The following is a 14,068-nucleotide window of genomic DNA, read 5'->3' as shown; positions in this document are numbered from 1 at the left end:
CCTTTTGGTTCCGAAAGCAGCATCCAGAAATGAAAGGATACATGTTACAGATATTTCTTTCATTTTTACTAGAGAAATCTCTCAAACCTCTGCATTAAGACACAACTTACCACTGGGTATTTATTTGTATTTCAAGATGTACTTTTCCAAAAGTCACAGGTACATGAGCAAATACATACATTTTTTAAAATGCAAATATTTCCATTAGTCTGACGGATACATATAGCAATATTCTACTTAGGCTTTCACTAGGTGAATTCTTAATAGTATTTTTAGTATCTATTTATCCTGGCAGCAACACCAAAAATTCCCCTATGATGGTCCTTCATTGGGCTGATACCCAGCTCTCACCAGGGTTTGATTTTCCCCTCTTGTAAGGTGTTTCACATGCAATTAAGCAGGACTTAGGTGTAATTCAGTGGGTGAAGACAATGACAGATTCCACCAGCATCAGACTCCACGTGTACAGAAAATTCCAGTGAATTAGAGGACATTGACACAAGATGCAATTTATAATCATCATTTCTCCACAACCAAACAATGCGAGAGTATCCACTTCTTTTGAATTAGAGGTCAGCAAACAGCTTGGATCATACTAGACAACTTGCTGTTTCCATGCACAAGTGTAGCAACTATGTACTTCACAGTTGAGCTTTTAAGAGTTTAAATGCATAGATCACAATAATTTCTAATTCTCAATGTTCAAAGCCTTTGTGTCAAGGTCGGTATTAGAAGTCTACTGGGTTGAAAGTTTCCCTGTTAGCAAAACCTTTACTGTACATCTCAAACCTTTCACTTGCTTCAGGTGGGGTCAAACATTATGCAGGATGGATCTTAGGCTGATCTGGTGGTCATTTTCATGTTTTCAAGGTTCAGGTCCCACACTTAACTGCAGAAGTCAGTCAAAACTGAAATCCTACCTGAAAGTGAACCTTTAGATTACCCTGAAATATTCTGAAGAATACGATGGCTTTTCGATGAAAATGAAGTCATTGCCTGTTTGCAACGAGAACCTGCCAAATCTCATTTTTTGGTAGATTCGGGGCTTGTCTGCATTGGGACATGGAGGAATATCCACATCAGTAAGGTGTCCTTCTGAATTTAGAGCAGGGGTTTTTTTTTTTGGTTTTAGAGCAGTTTTATTTGGTTTTCCTTTGGGTTTTAGAAAAGACTAAGAGGATCAGAGTGAGAAGGCAACTTGAAGCCACTTGACCCCCACCTAAAATGGCATGTGCTACTGGTCATGCAGCAGCAAGAAGTTCTCTGTAGGCAACTTGAAGCCACTTGACCCCCACCTAAAATGGCATGTGCTACTGGTCATGCAGCAAGAAGTTCTCTGGACAGCCTTATCAACACTGCAGCAGCATCCTATGCTCAGAGTGGTACTGAACTTGTGAGAACACACTCAACAATTTTTTTTTTAAAAAAACACCTTTGTTTAGCTTAATGAAGTTCAGTTTAATCAAAACAACTGTGGTTGTTTAACTTGTCCGATTTAAGTTTGTATCTTCGGTTAATTTCATTTTTTCCCCCATCTGCCTCAATAGAAACAAGACTTAGATTGGTGAGGAGGGACAAGCATCCCTTCACATCTCTTGCCCTCCCATCACTACCACTGCTCACCCAGCCCCTTCCTTTCCCCACTGCCCTCCTTCCACAAGCCAAATTCTGCTGAAAATCCCCCAGAACAAGATGGCAAGGCTACACCCCCCTCAGCTCCTGCTGCAAGAAACCTACTGCCCAAAGCAACACACAATGTGCAAAAATTAATACTTGCAGAAACTTCACAGTGGCAGCAATAATCCAGTCATACTGCAGGGAGAGAAGGAACATCAGAGCCCACAAAAAAAGCATTTAGTGTGTAACGCTGTTGGGGCACAGCTACCACTCTTTCCAAATCCCTGCCTGGGGGAAAGAGCCCTACAGCCCTGCTATAGCTTTAGCAGGGAAGGAGGAGTCTTGCTTGGAGCAAAGTGTTAGAATGGAAGGTGGGAGAAGAAAACCACTGCTGGTCTGTGACAGCGAAATCAGCCAGCAGGAATGGAAAAGGATAATGAATACTCACATCCACTGAATGTTGTTTTTGGATTTTTTCTTAATGAGATGGATGCCTTCCAGTACATTGGTGATATCGTAAATCCTCCTTTTTTGCACCTTGAGGACCTCAGCCGCTCTGTTCAAATCTAAGACCCCATCAGGAGATTGGCTCAGCAACTGAATGAACTTCTTTGTAAGAAGGCCAAGTGATGTATCATACCGAGTCTTTTCTGAAGGAGATTTTGGGGCTTGGAAAGGAAGAAAAAAAACCAAACCCAGATAAATCAAGTTTCTCCTTTTGGTTCCGAAAGCAGCATCCAGAAATGAAAGGATACATGTTACAGATATTTCTTTCATTTTTACTAGAGAAATCTCTCAAACCTCTGCATTAAGACACAACTTACCACTGGGTATTTATTTGTATTTCAAGATGTACTTTTCCAAAAGTCACAGGTACATGAGCAAATACATACATTTTTTAAAATGCAAATATTTCCATTAGTCTGACGGATACATATAGCAATATTCTACTTAGGCTTTCACTAGGTGAATTCTTAATAGTATTTTTAGTATCTATTTATCCTGGCAGCAACACCAAAAATTCCCCTATGATGGTCCTTCATTGGGCTGATACCCAGCTCTCACCAGGGTTTGATTTTCCCCTCTTGTAAGGTGTTTCACATGCAATTAAGCAGGACTTAGGTGTAATTCAGTGGGTGAAGACAATGACAGATTCCACCAGCATCAGACTCCACGTGTACAGAAAATTCCAGTGAATTAGAGGACATTGACACAAGATGCAATTTATAATCATCATTTCTCCACAACCAAACAATGCGAGAGTATCCACTTCTTTTGAATTAGAGGTCAGCAAACAGCTTGGATCATACTAGACAACTTGCTGTTTCCATGCACAAGTGTAGCAACTATGTACTTCACAGTTGAGCTTTTAAGAGTTTAAATGCATAGATCACAATAATTTCTAATTCTCAATGTTCAAAGCCTTTGTGTCAAGGTCGGTATTAGAAGTCTACTGGGTTGAAAGTTTCCCTGTTAGCAAAACCTTTACTGTACATCTCAAACCTTTCACTTGCTTCAGGTGGGGTCAAACATTATGCAGGATGGATCTTAGGCTGATCTGGTGGTCATTTTCATGTTTTCAAGGTTCAGGTCCCACACTTAACTGCAGAAGTCAGTCAAAACTGAAATCCTACCTGAAAGTGAACCTTTAGATTACCCTGAAATATTCTGAAGAATACGATGGCTTTTCGATGAAAATGAAGTCATTGCCTGTTTGCAACGAGAACCTGCCAAATCTCATTTTTTGGTAGATTCGGGGCTTGTCTGCATTGGGACATGGAGGAATATCCACATCAGTAAGGTGTCCTTCTGAATTTAGAGCAGGGGTTTTTTTTTTTGGTTTTAGAGCAGTTTTATTTGGTTTTCCTTTGGGTTTTAGAAAAGACTAAGAGGATCAGAGTGAGAAGGCAACTTGAAGCCACTTGACCCCCACCTAAAATGGCATGTGCTACTGGTCATGCAGCAAGAAGTTCTCTGGACAGCCTTATCAACACTGCAGCAGCATCCTATGCTCAGAGTGGTACTGAACTTGTGAGAACACACTCAACAATTTTTTTTTTAAAAAAACACCTTTGTTTAGCTTAATGAAGTTCAGTTTAATCAAAACAACTGTGGTTGTTTAACTTGTCCGATTTAAGTTTGTATCTTCGGTTAATTTCATTTTTTCCCCCATCTGCCTCAATAGAAACAAGACTTAGACTGGTGAGGAGGGACAAGCATCCCTTCACATCTCTTGCCCTCCCATCACTACCACTGCTCACCCAGCCCCTTCCTTTCCCCACTGCCCTCCTTCCACAAGCCAAATTCTGCTGAAAATCCCCCAGAACAAGATGGCAAGGCTACACCCCCCTCAGCTCCTGCTGCAAGAAACCTACTGCCCAAAGCAACACACAATGTGCAAAAATTAATACTTGCAGAAACTTCACAGTGGCAGCAATAATCCAGTCATACTGCAGGGAGAGAAGGAACATCAGAGCCCACAAAAAAAGCATTTAGTGTGTAACGCTGTTGGGGCACAGCTACCACTCTTTCCAAATCCCTGCCTGGGGGAAAGAGCCCTACAGCCCTGCTATAGCTTTAGCAGGGAAGGAGGAGTCTGGCCTGATTAGCCTTGCCTAATAACTGCGTGTTTAATCCCATCAGAATATCTTGATTCCTCCGTGTCTATCTCTCCTGAGCATCCCCAGCTTCGTGTCCTCAGCTGAAGAGGTGGTCCTGGACAGAGGGACAGACCTGGCAGCCTCTCGGCAGCCCTGAATGGAGCGATGAAGGCTACAGACTCGTTGTGCCTCCCTGGCTGTGGGGTTGAGTGTGTTGCACGCACACCCAGGTGAGGAGAGTAACAAACACACTTCTCCAGCAGGGTAACGCCGCCTGTTATACTTATTTGCTCTGATCTCAAGCTGGTAAAATAAAAAAAAACTCTGTGCCACACAGCATGTCACCAGTGTCCTTACTTTTTGGACTGTCTGGACTTCTTGTTGCAGCTCTTCCTTTCCCCTTTGGAGTCTTTAGTCCTTCAGCAAGATACTGGTGGCCACTTTCTCCCAGCTCCAGCCTTCGTTTTGCCTGTTAAAAAAACCCCAACATATATTTCTTTTTATTAATGGATGTTAAGAAGTGTATTTCACTTTATCAAACACAATATTAGGGCTACAGGAAAGGCAGACAGCAGTGAACTTTTCACAGCAAGGTAGTGGTACAGGTTCGTACCCCATATTCACCAGAAGAGAATCTGAATATTTACTGGAATTTTAAGGTGGACTTAAATACATCACTCTCAAAGGCAAAGGTTGATATGGTTTTTATTTGAAAATTCAGCAACTTTTTTTTAATTTGAAAAGCTGAGTGACAGTTTTATGATCTCCTTCGGTCTAGTCTGGAACTTCTGAAGTACACATGAAAGATTTCTACCCCCAATTGAGTTGAGAACATTTCAGTTAAAAAAAGCAAAGAGCATCTCTAAAGCACACACACGTATGCACCCACACAGCTGCATTTCTGTTGGAAAACTCTTTATATCAATGTAAGTTTGTGCACAGGAAGTATTAGCACAAGTTATGTTTTTCCTTCACCATTTCAAAGGACAGCTTTGAGAGAACCAGCAATTTCCACTACTATAAAACTTCCATCAATGAAATACAAGAGGTGACACCAAGGAGCATGGGACAACTGTTCTCCTCTGCTTCTTGGTATTTTTTGTGCTCATTGAAAGCCCAGCCACTACGTTCATTTCACATTGACTAGCACATTTGCATTAAAGCTGTCTCCATAAAGGCAAGGTGGAGCAAAAGCACTGCCAAAAAGACAATGCCTGAAAATCAGCTGTAGATGTTGCTTCCAGCTCAAAATAAAGCTGTGCACACTTGCATAATAAAAATAATGAATGAAACTGTTAAACTAGGCAACACAGACAAATTGTAATGAAAACCACCACCAATATGAATTTCGTTCTTAGACAGAAAGACAATCTACTGACTTTGGAAACAATTCTATACCCTACTATACTACTCAAGTTACTGAAATTTAATCTGGGGATGTTTGTTATCCTAACAATAGAAAGAACATTACCTGGGAAGACACGGGAAAAGAAGAAAAAGAAGTTTTACGTCTAATGAAGTTTAGCCAAATAGCTGTTTCCAAAGAATGTTGTTTATTCAATTAGGTTGAATAATTCAGAGTATTGTATTTGCTTGCTCTTCAGACTTGCCCCAAAGGGTTGCATCATGTTCTGCTCCTCAGCGAGCCAAGATAAAATAATACATTCTGCTGTGGAGCTGCAGACAGATATTTCTGTATTGTGGATTTATCTTATGCGTTCTACTTTGTGTCTGCAAACTACAAAAGGCTCTAAATAAATTCATTTTTTATGCATTTACTTATGGAGAGCTAACTAACATCTTTGTGCCGGGCTCCACTTGCAAACCTCAAGCTTATTAAAAGGCGAGTTGAAGCAAACGAGAAGTTGGATAAGCCCACGGTGCAACAGCACGTGCAGAGTGCTCAAGCCACTGTTCTCTATATTTTGGGAAGGGGCAAGGTGCTAATTCGTCAGTAACAGAGCAAAACCAAACTGACTGCATCCTTCTAAGTGATGCAGGCAGTGGCTCCCAGTAGCCCATCACCAGCAGCTCCTACCAGCAGGGAACACCTCTGCTCCCCTCCCCGAGACACCGGCTCCCTAATCCAAGGACACAGATTTTATAAAGGTCAACTGTTAACAAAAGCATCCAGCTAATATGTTTAGCCAACGTAATTGGATTAAATTAAGATTACAGCTATTCCAGAGGGAGAAATACATTTCACACTTTTTTTTTTTTTTAAGTGGTTCTCCACCCGGAGATCTTTAAGAGAAAAGGAAGGAGGGGTGAAAAGGGAACAATTCAGGGCGTGAGAAGACTAGGCCAAAGGGATACAATTAAAGATAAAAGAGAATCTCAAAACCAGGTGTGAGGAGGAGGGGAAACGCTAAAGACTTAAAATCCAGAGATTTGCAGCGGCTCTCTCCATCAGAGCAGAGACTCTGGTTTGGACGACACATCAAAACTTGTTGCCTCAACTCGTCTGCCAGAGACAAACAATGGTATTTTGCCCCTACTTTTGCGGTTAAACACTTGCAACTTTCTCCTGTGAACTTCAAATAATCTGGTTTTGGTAGTGAAAGAACAGCAGCAGTGCAAGCCCGTCCCTGTGTGTCAGGGGATGGTGGTACAAACACCACGCTCTCGGGGGTCTCTCCAGCCTCCTGTACCTACAGGCAGCACAGGGCTATGGACCAGCCTCTGGAAAAAACACCAGACAGCAAGAGAGTGCTACCTCCTGTACCTACAGGCAGCACAGGGCTATGGACCAGCTTCTGGAAAAACACCAAACAGCAAGAGAGTGCTAAAAAAAAGAGTTGTTTTGTAGGGCACAAGGCACCCAGTAAACCTGAGATACGGAGCGAAATATTTTAGAAGAGTTTAAAAAAGTTTGGTGAAGCTACTGAGAAGCAATTTTAGCAAACCCTGAGGAATGTTTCATTTCTGGCCAGATGTTACACGTCACTCAGCAAGTGCTTTCTTCCCCTTCCTGTTCTACAAACTGCATAACAAGATGCAGGATTGAAGCGGTAAATTCTCTCAATTTCTTCTTCCCTGACTTACAGACCAAAGATTTTTCTAGTGCCTTTGTCTTTGCACTAGAAATCCTGGGTGACTCACAGTTTCTCTCTCCCATCTCCAAAATTATTCATAGTGCTTCCTGACACCAGACTTCCCTTCAGAAAACTCAAGATCTGTGTTCAGCAATCAGCAGAATCAGTAACCCTTTTAAAAAAAAAATAAAATCTTGATTTGCATAACATTTCTTCTACAGCCCTATAATCATTATTTGCAGTATTTGTACAAGTTTTTGTATTGTCTTTATTTGCATTATTTGATCCATCACAGCATGCAGAATCTTCTCACACAGCAGATGGGACCTGCTAAATAGGAAGCCAAAGGACACCAGCACGAAGCATCCCAATGACAGGAAGCATAGAGATTAAGAACTTCTCAGCAACTTGAAACTTGAGTGCAATAAAGGGAAGTCAGATTCCTCAAGGGGATCATGAAAGGATCATCAAGCACACAGGGCAGTGAGACAGGTGAAGCCACAGATTGACACATCCAGCAAGAGACATGAAAGTGACAGGAAAGCATCCTATTGATCTGAACCAGACACCTGCCTAAACCCTTGGTGAAGGCCTAAAATGTTTGGTATCAACTTTTTTGACTCCATTTTCTCTTTCCATACCATAAGCAACTGCTGGTATAGATACAACTATGGATCACAGAATGATCTGGGGTTGGAAGGGATCTCTGGAGAGTATCTCGTCCAACCCCCTGCCAAAGTAGGTCCACCCAGAGCAGGTTGCACAGGAACATGTCCAGGTGGGTTTTGAATGTCTCCAGAGACAGAGACTTCACCACCTCCCTGGGCAGCCTGTTCCAGGGCTCTGCCACCCTCAAAGTGAGGAAGTCCCTCCTCGTGTTCAGATGGAACTTCCTATGTTCAAGTTTGTGCCCATTTCCTCTTGTCCTGTCACTGGGCACCACTGGGACCTGCTGTTCAGTGCAGACCGCTAAAGAACAGGTGGCACCTTGACTCCTACGTAGTTACTTTAGCTTCAATCCTTCTTCCAAATTAAAAACCCCAAGAACAGCCTAGATAGCTACCAAAATTAACATTAGAGGCAAACGCATAAGAACACTTGTGTCTATAGGAAAATAGTTTAAAATCTACTAGGATAAGCTAAGTATTTTCAAGTAAGCAGGACCTGATGAAATTCACTCCACAATACTTGGTCTCAGTGATTAAAAGAAAAAAAAAAAGTTAAGTCAGAGTGTTACCTTGTAAGAGTTACAAAAAAGTGCTAAATGTGAGGTAACAGCCAGCTCGGGGTTTTGTCAAGATCGCAGGGAGGGAAGTGCTGTGGTGGGGGACAGGACAACCAGCAGCAGTTTTTGAAGACTACACCGTGTCAAACTAAAGCCTCATTTTCTATCAGGCTTATATTTCTGAGTTTGAGGGAAGAAGCAGCAGTAAAACGTCCTCTAATTCTTTCCAATGATAAAACCATGGAGCGTAACTTTGCCAAACTATGCGCATTTGAAATTTTTCCTGCTAGATGTCTCCCTCAGCTTTATTGCTGCATGTAAGACAGTTGCACAGTTTGCAAGAGACAGAACTAAGACAAATTACATTACCTGTGCTACCTTCTGGAAAGCCTTGGGCTGAAATATGCTGCACCCACCATGCTTTAGCAGGCACGTAAAATTTGACAGAAGGATGATCTGAGCCAGGCATGTGGAGCAGAGACTCTGGTTTGGACGACACATCAAAACTTGTTGCCTCAACTCGTCTGCCAGAGACAAACAATGGTATTTTGCCCCTACTTTTGCGGTTAAACACTTGCAACTTTCTCCTGTGAACTTCAAATAATCTGGTTTTGGTAGTGAAAGAACAGCAGCAGTGCAAGCCTGTCCCTGTGTGTCAGGGGATGGTGGTACAAACACCACGCTCTCGGGGGTCTCTCCAGCCTCCTGTACCTACAGGCAGCACAGGGCTATGGACCAGCTTCTGGAAAAACACCAAACAGCAAGAGAGTGCTAAAAAAAAGAGTTGTTTTGTAGGGCACAAGGCACCCAGTAAACCTGAGATACGGAGCGAAATATTTTAGAAGAGTTTAAAAAAGTTTGGTGAAGCTACTGAGAAGCAATTTTAGCAAACCCTGAGGAATGTTTCATTTCTGGCCAGATGTTACACGTCACTCAGCAAGTGCTTTCTTCCCCTTCCTGTTCTACAAACTGCATAACAAGATGCAGGATTGAAGCGGTAAATTCTCTCGATTTCTTCTTCCCTGACTTACAGACCAAAGATTTTTCTAGTGCCTTTGTCTTTGCACTAGAAATCCTGGGTGACTCACAGTTTCTCTCTCCCATCTCCAAAATTATTCATAGTGCTTCCTGACACCAGACTTCCCTTCAGAAAACTCAAGATCTGTGTTCAGCAATCAGCAGAATCAGTAACCCTTTTAAAAAAAAAATAAAATCTTGATTTGCATAACATTTCTTCTACAGCCCTATAATCATTATTTGCAGTATTTGTACAAGTTTTTGCATTGTCTCTATTTGCCTTATTTGATCCATCACAGCATGCAGAATCTTCTCACACAGCAGATGGGACCTGCTAAATAGGAAGCCAAAGGACACCAGCACGAAGCACCCCAATGACAGGGAAAGACAGGAAGCGTAGAGATTAAGAACTTCTCAGCAACTTGAAACTTGATAATCTTGATTTGCATAACATTTCTTCTACAGCCCTATAATCATTATTTGCAGTATTTGTACAAGTTTTTGTATTGTCTTTATTTGCATTATTTGATCCATCACAGCATGCAGAATCTTCTCACACAGCAGATGGGACCTGCTAAATAGGAAGCCAAAGGACACCAGCACGAAGCACCCCAATGACAGGGAAAGACAGGAAGCGTAGAGATTAAGAACTTCTCAGCAACTTGAAACTTGAGTGCAATAAAGGGAAGTCAGATTCCTCAAGGGGATCATGAAAGGATCATCAAGCACACAGGGCAGTGAGACAGGTGAAGCCACAGATTGACACATCCAGCAAGAGACATGAAAGTGACAGGAAAGCATCCTATTGATCTGAACCAGACACCTGCCTAAACCCTTGGTGAAGGCCTAAAATGTTTGGTATCAACTTTTTTGACTCCATTTTCTCTTTCCATACCATAAGCAACTGCTGATATAGATACAACTATTTTCTCTTTCCATACCATAAGCAACTGCTGGTATAGATACAACTATGGATCACAGAATGATCTGGGGTTGGAAGGGATCTCTGGAGAGTATCTCGTCCACCCCCCTGCCAAAGTAGGTCCACCCAGAGCAGGTTGCACAGGAACATGTCCAGGTGGGTTTTGAATGTCTCCAGAGACAGAGACTTCACCACCTCCCTGGGCAGCCTGTTCCAGGGCTCTGCCACCCTCAAAGTGAGGAAGTCCCTCCTCGTGTTCAGATGGAACTTCCTATGTTCAAGTTTGTGCCCATTTCCTCTTGTCCTGTCACTGGGCACCACTGGGACCTGCTGTTCAGTGCAGACCGCTAAAGAACAGGTGGCACCTTGACTCCTACGTAGTTACTTTAGCTTCAATCCTTCTTCCAAATTAAAAACCCCAAGAACAGCCTAGATAGCTACCAAAATTAACATTAGAGGCAAACGTCAGATGGAACTTCCTATGTTCAAGTTTGTGCCCATTTCCTCTTGTCCTGTCACTGGGCACCACTGGGACCTGCTGTTCAGTGCAGACCGCTAAAGAACAGGTGGCACCTTGACTCCTACGTAGTTACTTTAGCTTCAATCCTTCTTCCAAATTAAAAACCCCAAGAACAGCCTAGATAGCTACCAAAAAACATTAGAGGCAAACTCACAAGAAAGCCTTCATAAGAACACTTGTGTCTATAGGAAAATAGTTTAAAATCTACTAGGATAAGCTAAGTATTTTCAAGTAAGCAGGACCTGATGAAATTCACTCCACAATACTTGGTCTCAGTGATTAAAAGAAAAAAAAAAAGTTAAGTCAGAGTGTTACCTTGTAAGAGTTACAAAAAAGTGCTAAATGTGAGGTAACAGCCAGCTCGGGGTTTTGTCAAGATCGCAGGGAGGGAAGTGCTGTGGTGGGGGACAGGACAACCAGCAGCAGTTTTTGAAGACTACACCGTGTCAAACTAAAGCCTCATTTTCTATCAGGCTTATATTTCTGAGTTTGAGGGAAGAAGCAGCAGTAAAACGTCCTCTAATTCTTTCCAATGATAAAACCATGGAGCGTAACTTTGCCAAACTATGCGCATTTGAAATTTTTCCTGCTAGATGTCTCCCTCAGCTTTATTGCTGCATGTAAGACAGTTGCACAGTTTGCAAGAGACAGAACTAAGACAAATTACATTACCTGTGCTACCTTCTGGAAAGCCTTGGGCTGAAATATGCTGCACCCACCATGCTTTAGCAGGCACGTAAAATTTGACAGAAGGATGATCTGAGCCAGGCATGTGCCTTTCTATTCCCTCAAAATACCAAATTGAAGAAGAACTTGGAAAAGCACAGCTGGTACATTTTCAATATAAAAACCAACAGCCAAATTCCATTTCAAACTGCAAGTGGTGAAGCTCTTGGGTCTGCCCAGGCCATGCACATGCCATCTCCTAGGAGGTCCCATCCAGGATGAGACACATCTAAGTCCCCTGCTCCCCTAGCAGGCACTCAGGGTGTATTAGAGCAGCAGCAGTCAGATTTAAATACAATAGGACAAAAGCTGAACTCAGAACAAGAACGAAAGTAAACTGGGACAAAGTCTGCTGAGATGGGGACAGAAGATAAAATAACTGATTCCAAAAAAAAAAAAAAAAAAAAAAAAAAGAAAAAATGAAGGGATGAGGAGTTGGAAAGCAACTCCCATTTAGGGTTGACTGAGCAAGGAAAATAGGAAGATTGGAAATGACCAAGCATAGCAAGGAATAAATTGTGTGTATTAAGTGACAGCTGAGGGTGAAGCAAGCAGCAAGCCAGAGAAATGGGTCTTAGCACTCAGCTGTGTCTCCGGTGTCTCCGTCAGGGTCTCAGAGCGAGGAATAAGCCGGGCAAGTTAAGCAAGGGCAGATGACAAAGTCTGGTGTAGTCTCAAGAAGATATTACAATTGCTAGGGGCAGATAAAATGGCAGCTTTTCTGTATGCCACCACGGAGCTGATATTGCTGGGGAGGGGATGCAAGCCCGTGCGGAGAGCACAGATAAATTCTGACCGCAGCGAGGAAGCCACAGCGCAGACGCTTTACCAATCCCCATCACTTTCTGCAGGCTTTCCTCCACTTTTTCAAAATTAAGCAGCCGCTCAAAAATAAAATTTGTAAGCCTCGGTTGTGGGGCATGAACTCTAGACAGCTGTTCTGGAGGTCAGGAGCTGCAGAGAAGAAAGCAAACACCTTACATGAAAGGGTAAATTAAGCCGGAGCTTGATGAGGGAAGGAATACAAGAGAAGCAAAATAAAAAAAGACACCTTGGGGTGAATGCACAGAAATATTCATATGCTAGGGAAATTTTGCCATAAAATGAGGCGATACAGGCTGTGCCTTTTGAATGTGCTCAAATGAACGAAGTCTGGTATGTGGAGAGCGCCGAGTGCCTGCCAGAGGGCTGTACCCAGCTGAGGGCACGGTAAACACTCCAACCAACACCAGGAGAGACCCAAAAACAGGGAGAGGAGCAGAGGGGAAAGCAGAGGAGCTCCCAGAAGGGACGGGGCTGAGCTCTGCAGGTCAGCTCCCGAGTGAGGGAACAGCTGAGGTCAGCAAAAAGATGCAAGAGGACTATCGGAGTTGCTGCTTTCAGACTCCTAGTGACAACTTCTCCTTTTGTACCTATTTTTGTTGAGCAATAAGGAGATAAATTTGCAATGCAAACTCCTGGAAGGGAGAGAGATTTCAGTTTTCCATGAAGGATGATTTACCCCGGTGTCTACACACAGGTAGCAGTCATTAGTACCATACTACCCTTGGTTTTAAGTAGTTAATTCTGACAGTATAAAACCGTAAAAAGAGGGTTTAAGAAATTAATAAGAAGATAAAGAAATAGCTGGGAATTAAACTACTTGCATATAAAAGACAATAAACTAAGTATGTTCTTAAAAGGGAGGGGAGGTCTAAAAGCCCTCTCAATTCTTCCCAAAAATATTACCTCTCTGTCAAAAATATGCATTCCCCGACACAGAGGAACAAGACCAGGAATGGCACTTTAATGAAAACATGACCTTAAAATTAAATTTTACATGTCACTCATTCATTAAACTGAGGTAGATTTCTTATCTATATCAGAGATACACAAAGAATAGTGCCTTGGAAATTGAATAAATTGTAAAACCAACAAAAAGAAGAACAGGAGTCTGAAATATCGCTACCTATTAGTCAGGATTATTAGTTGAGTGACAAGCAGCTGGTATTTAAAGTAACATTTAAAGAAGCATTTTAAAGCAAATGAAAACACAGCTTACAGAAATCATCCTGCTCAACCTACTCCAACACAAAAGCCCCAAATTTTCTTCTCAGAAAATGGTAACTGTAGTAAAAAGGGGACAAGAAATCCTTTACACTATACCAATTTGTGTTTCCTAAACTATCAGCTTATTTTTCAGCTTATCAGGCACCAGTTTATTATAGTTTTGACTGAGGGAAATTCTTCTCTAGCTCCTATATTGAAACTATTCCTTCAGCTACAAATAGCTTGTTTTTAACATAGATGAATATTAAAAGAAAATCCCCTTTGTATGTCTTAATCGGGTTTATCATTCAATAAGAGGCATCTCACAATTATCAAATTAGACTATGTTCTGGTCATCTGCAGCCCCTCCTCATTAGG

At 42.1% G+C, this 14,068-nt stretch overlaps 1 protein-coding gene across 2 annotated transcripts in view; it reads right to left on the bottom strand.

Moving 5' to 3' along the window:
* Positions 1-14,068, bottom strand: part of E2F3 (E2F transcription factor 3) — a 41,960-nt gene that overhangs the window by 9,868 nt on the left and 18,024 nt on the right. For both annotated transcript variants that reach the window (XM_014940733.1, XM_014940734.1), the window contains exons 2-3: positions 4,575-4,686; positions 2,066-2,285 (exon numbers count right to left, since the gene is read on the bottom strand). In XM_014940733.1, coding sequence (XP_014796219.1) covers positions 2,066-2,285; positions 4,575-4,686 — 332 coding nt within the window. The remainder of the gene's footprint in view (positions 1-2,065; positions 2,286-4,574; positions 4,687-14,068) is intronic.

This window comes from Calidris pugnax, unplaced genomic scaffold (genome assembly GCF_001431845.1).
Source record: "Calidris pugnax isolate Ruff unplaced genomic scaffold, ASM143184v1 scaffold8, whole genome shotgun sequence".
NCBI classification, from domain to species: domain Eukaryota; kingdom Metazoa; phylum Chordata; class Aves; order Charadriiformes; family Scolopacidae; genus Calidris; species Calidris pugnax.
This window is presented reverse-complemented; position numbering and strand designations above follow the sequence as displayed.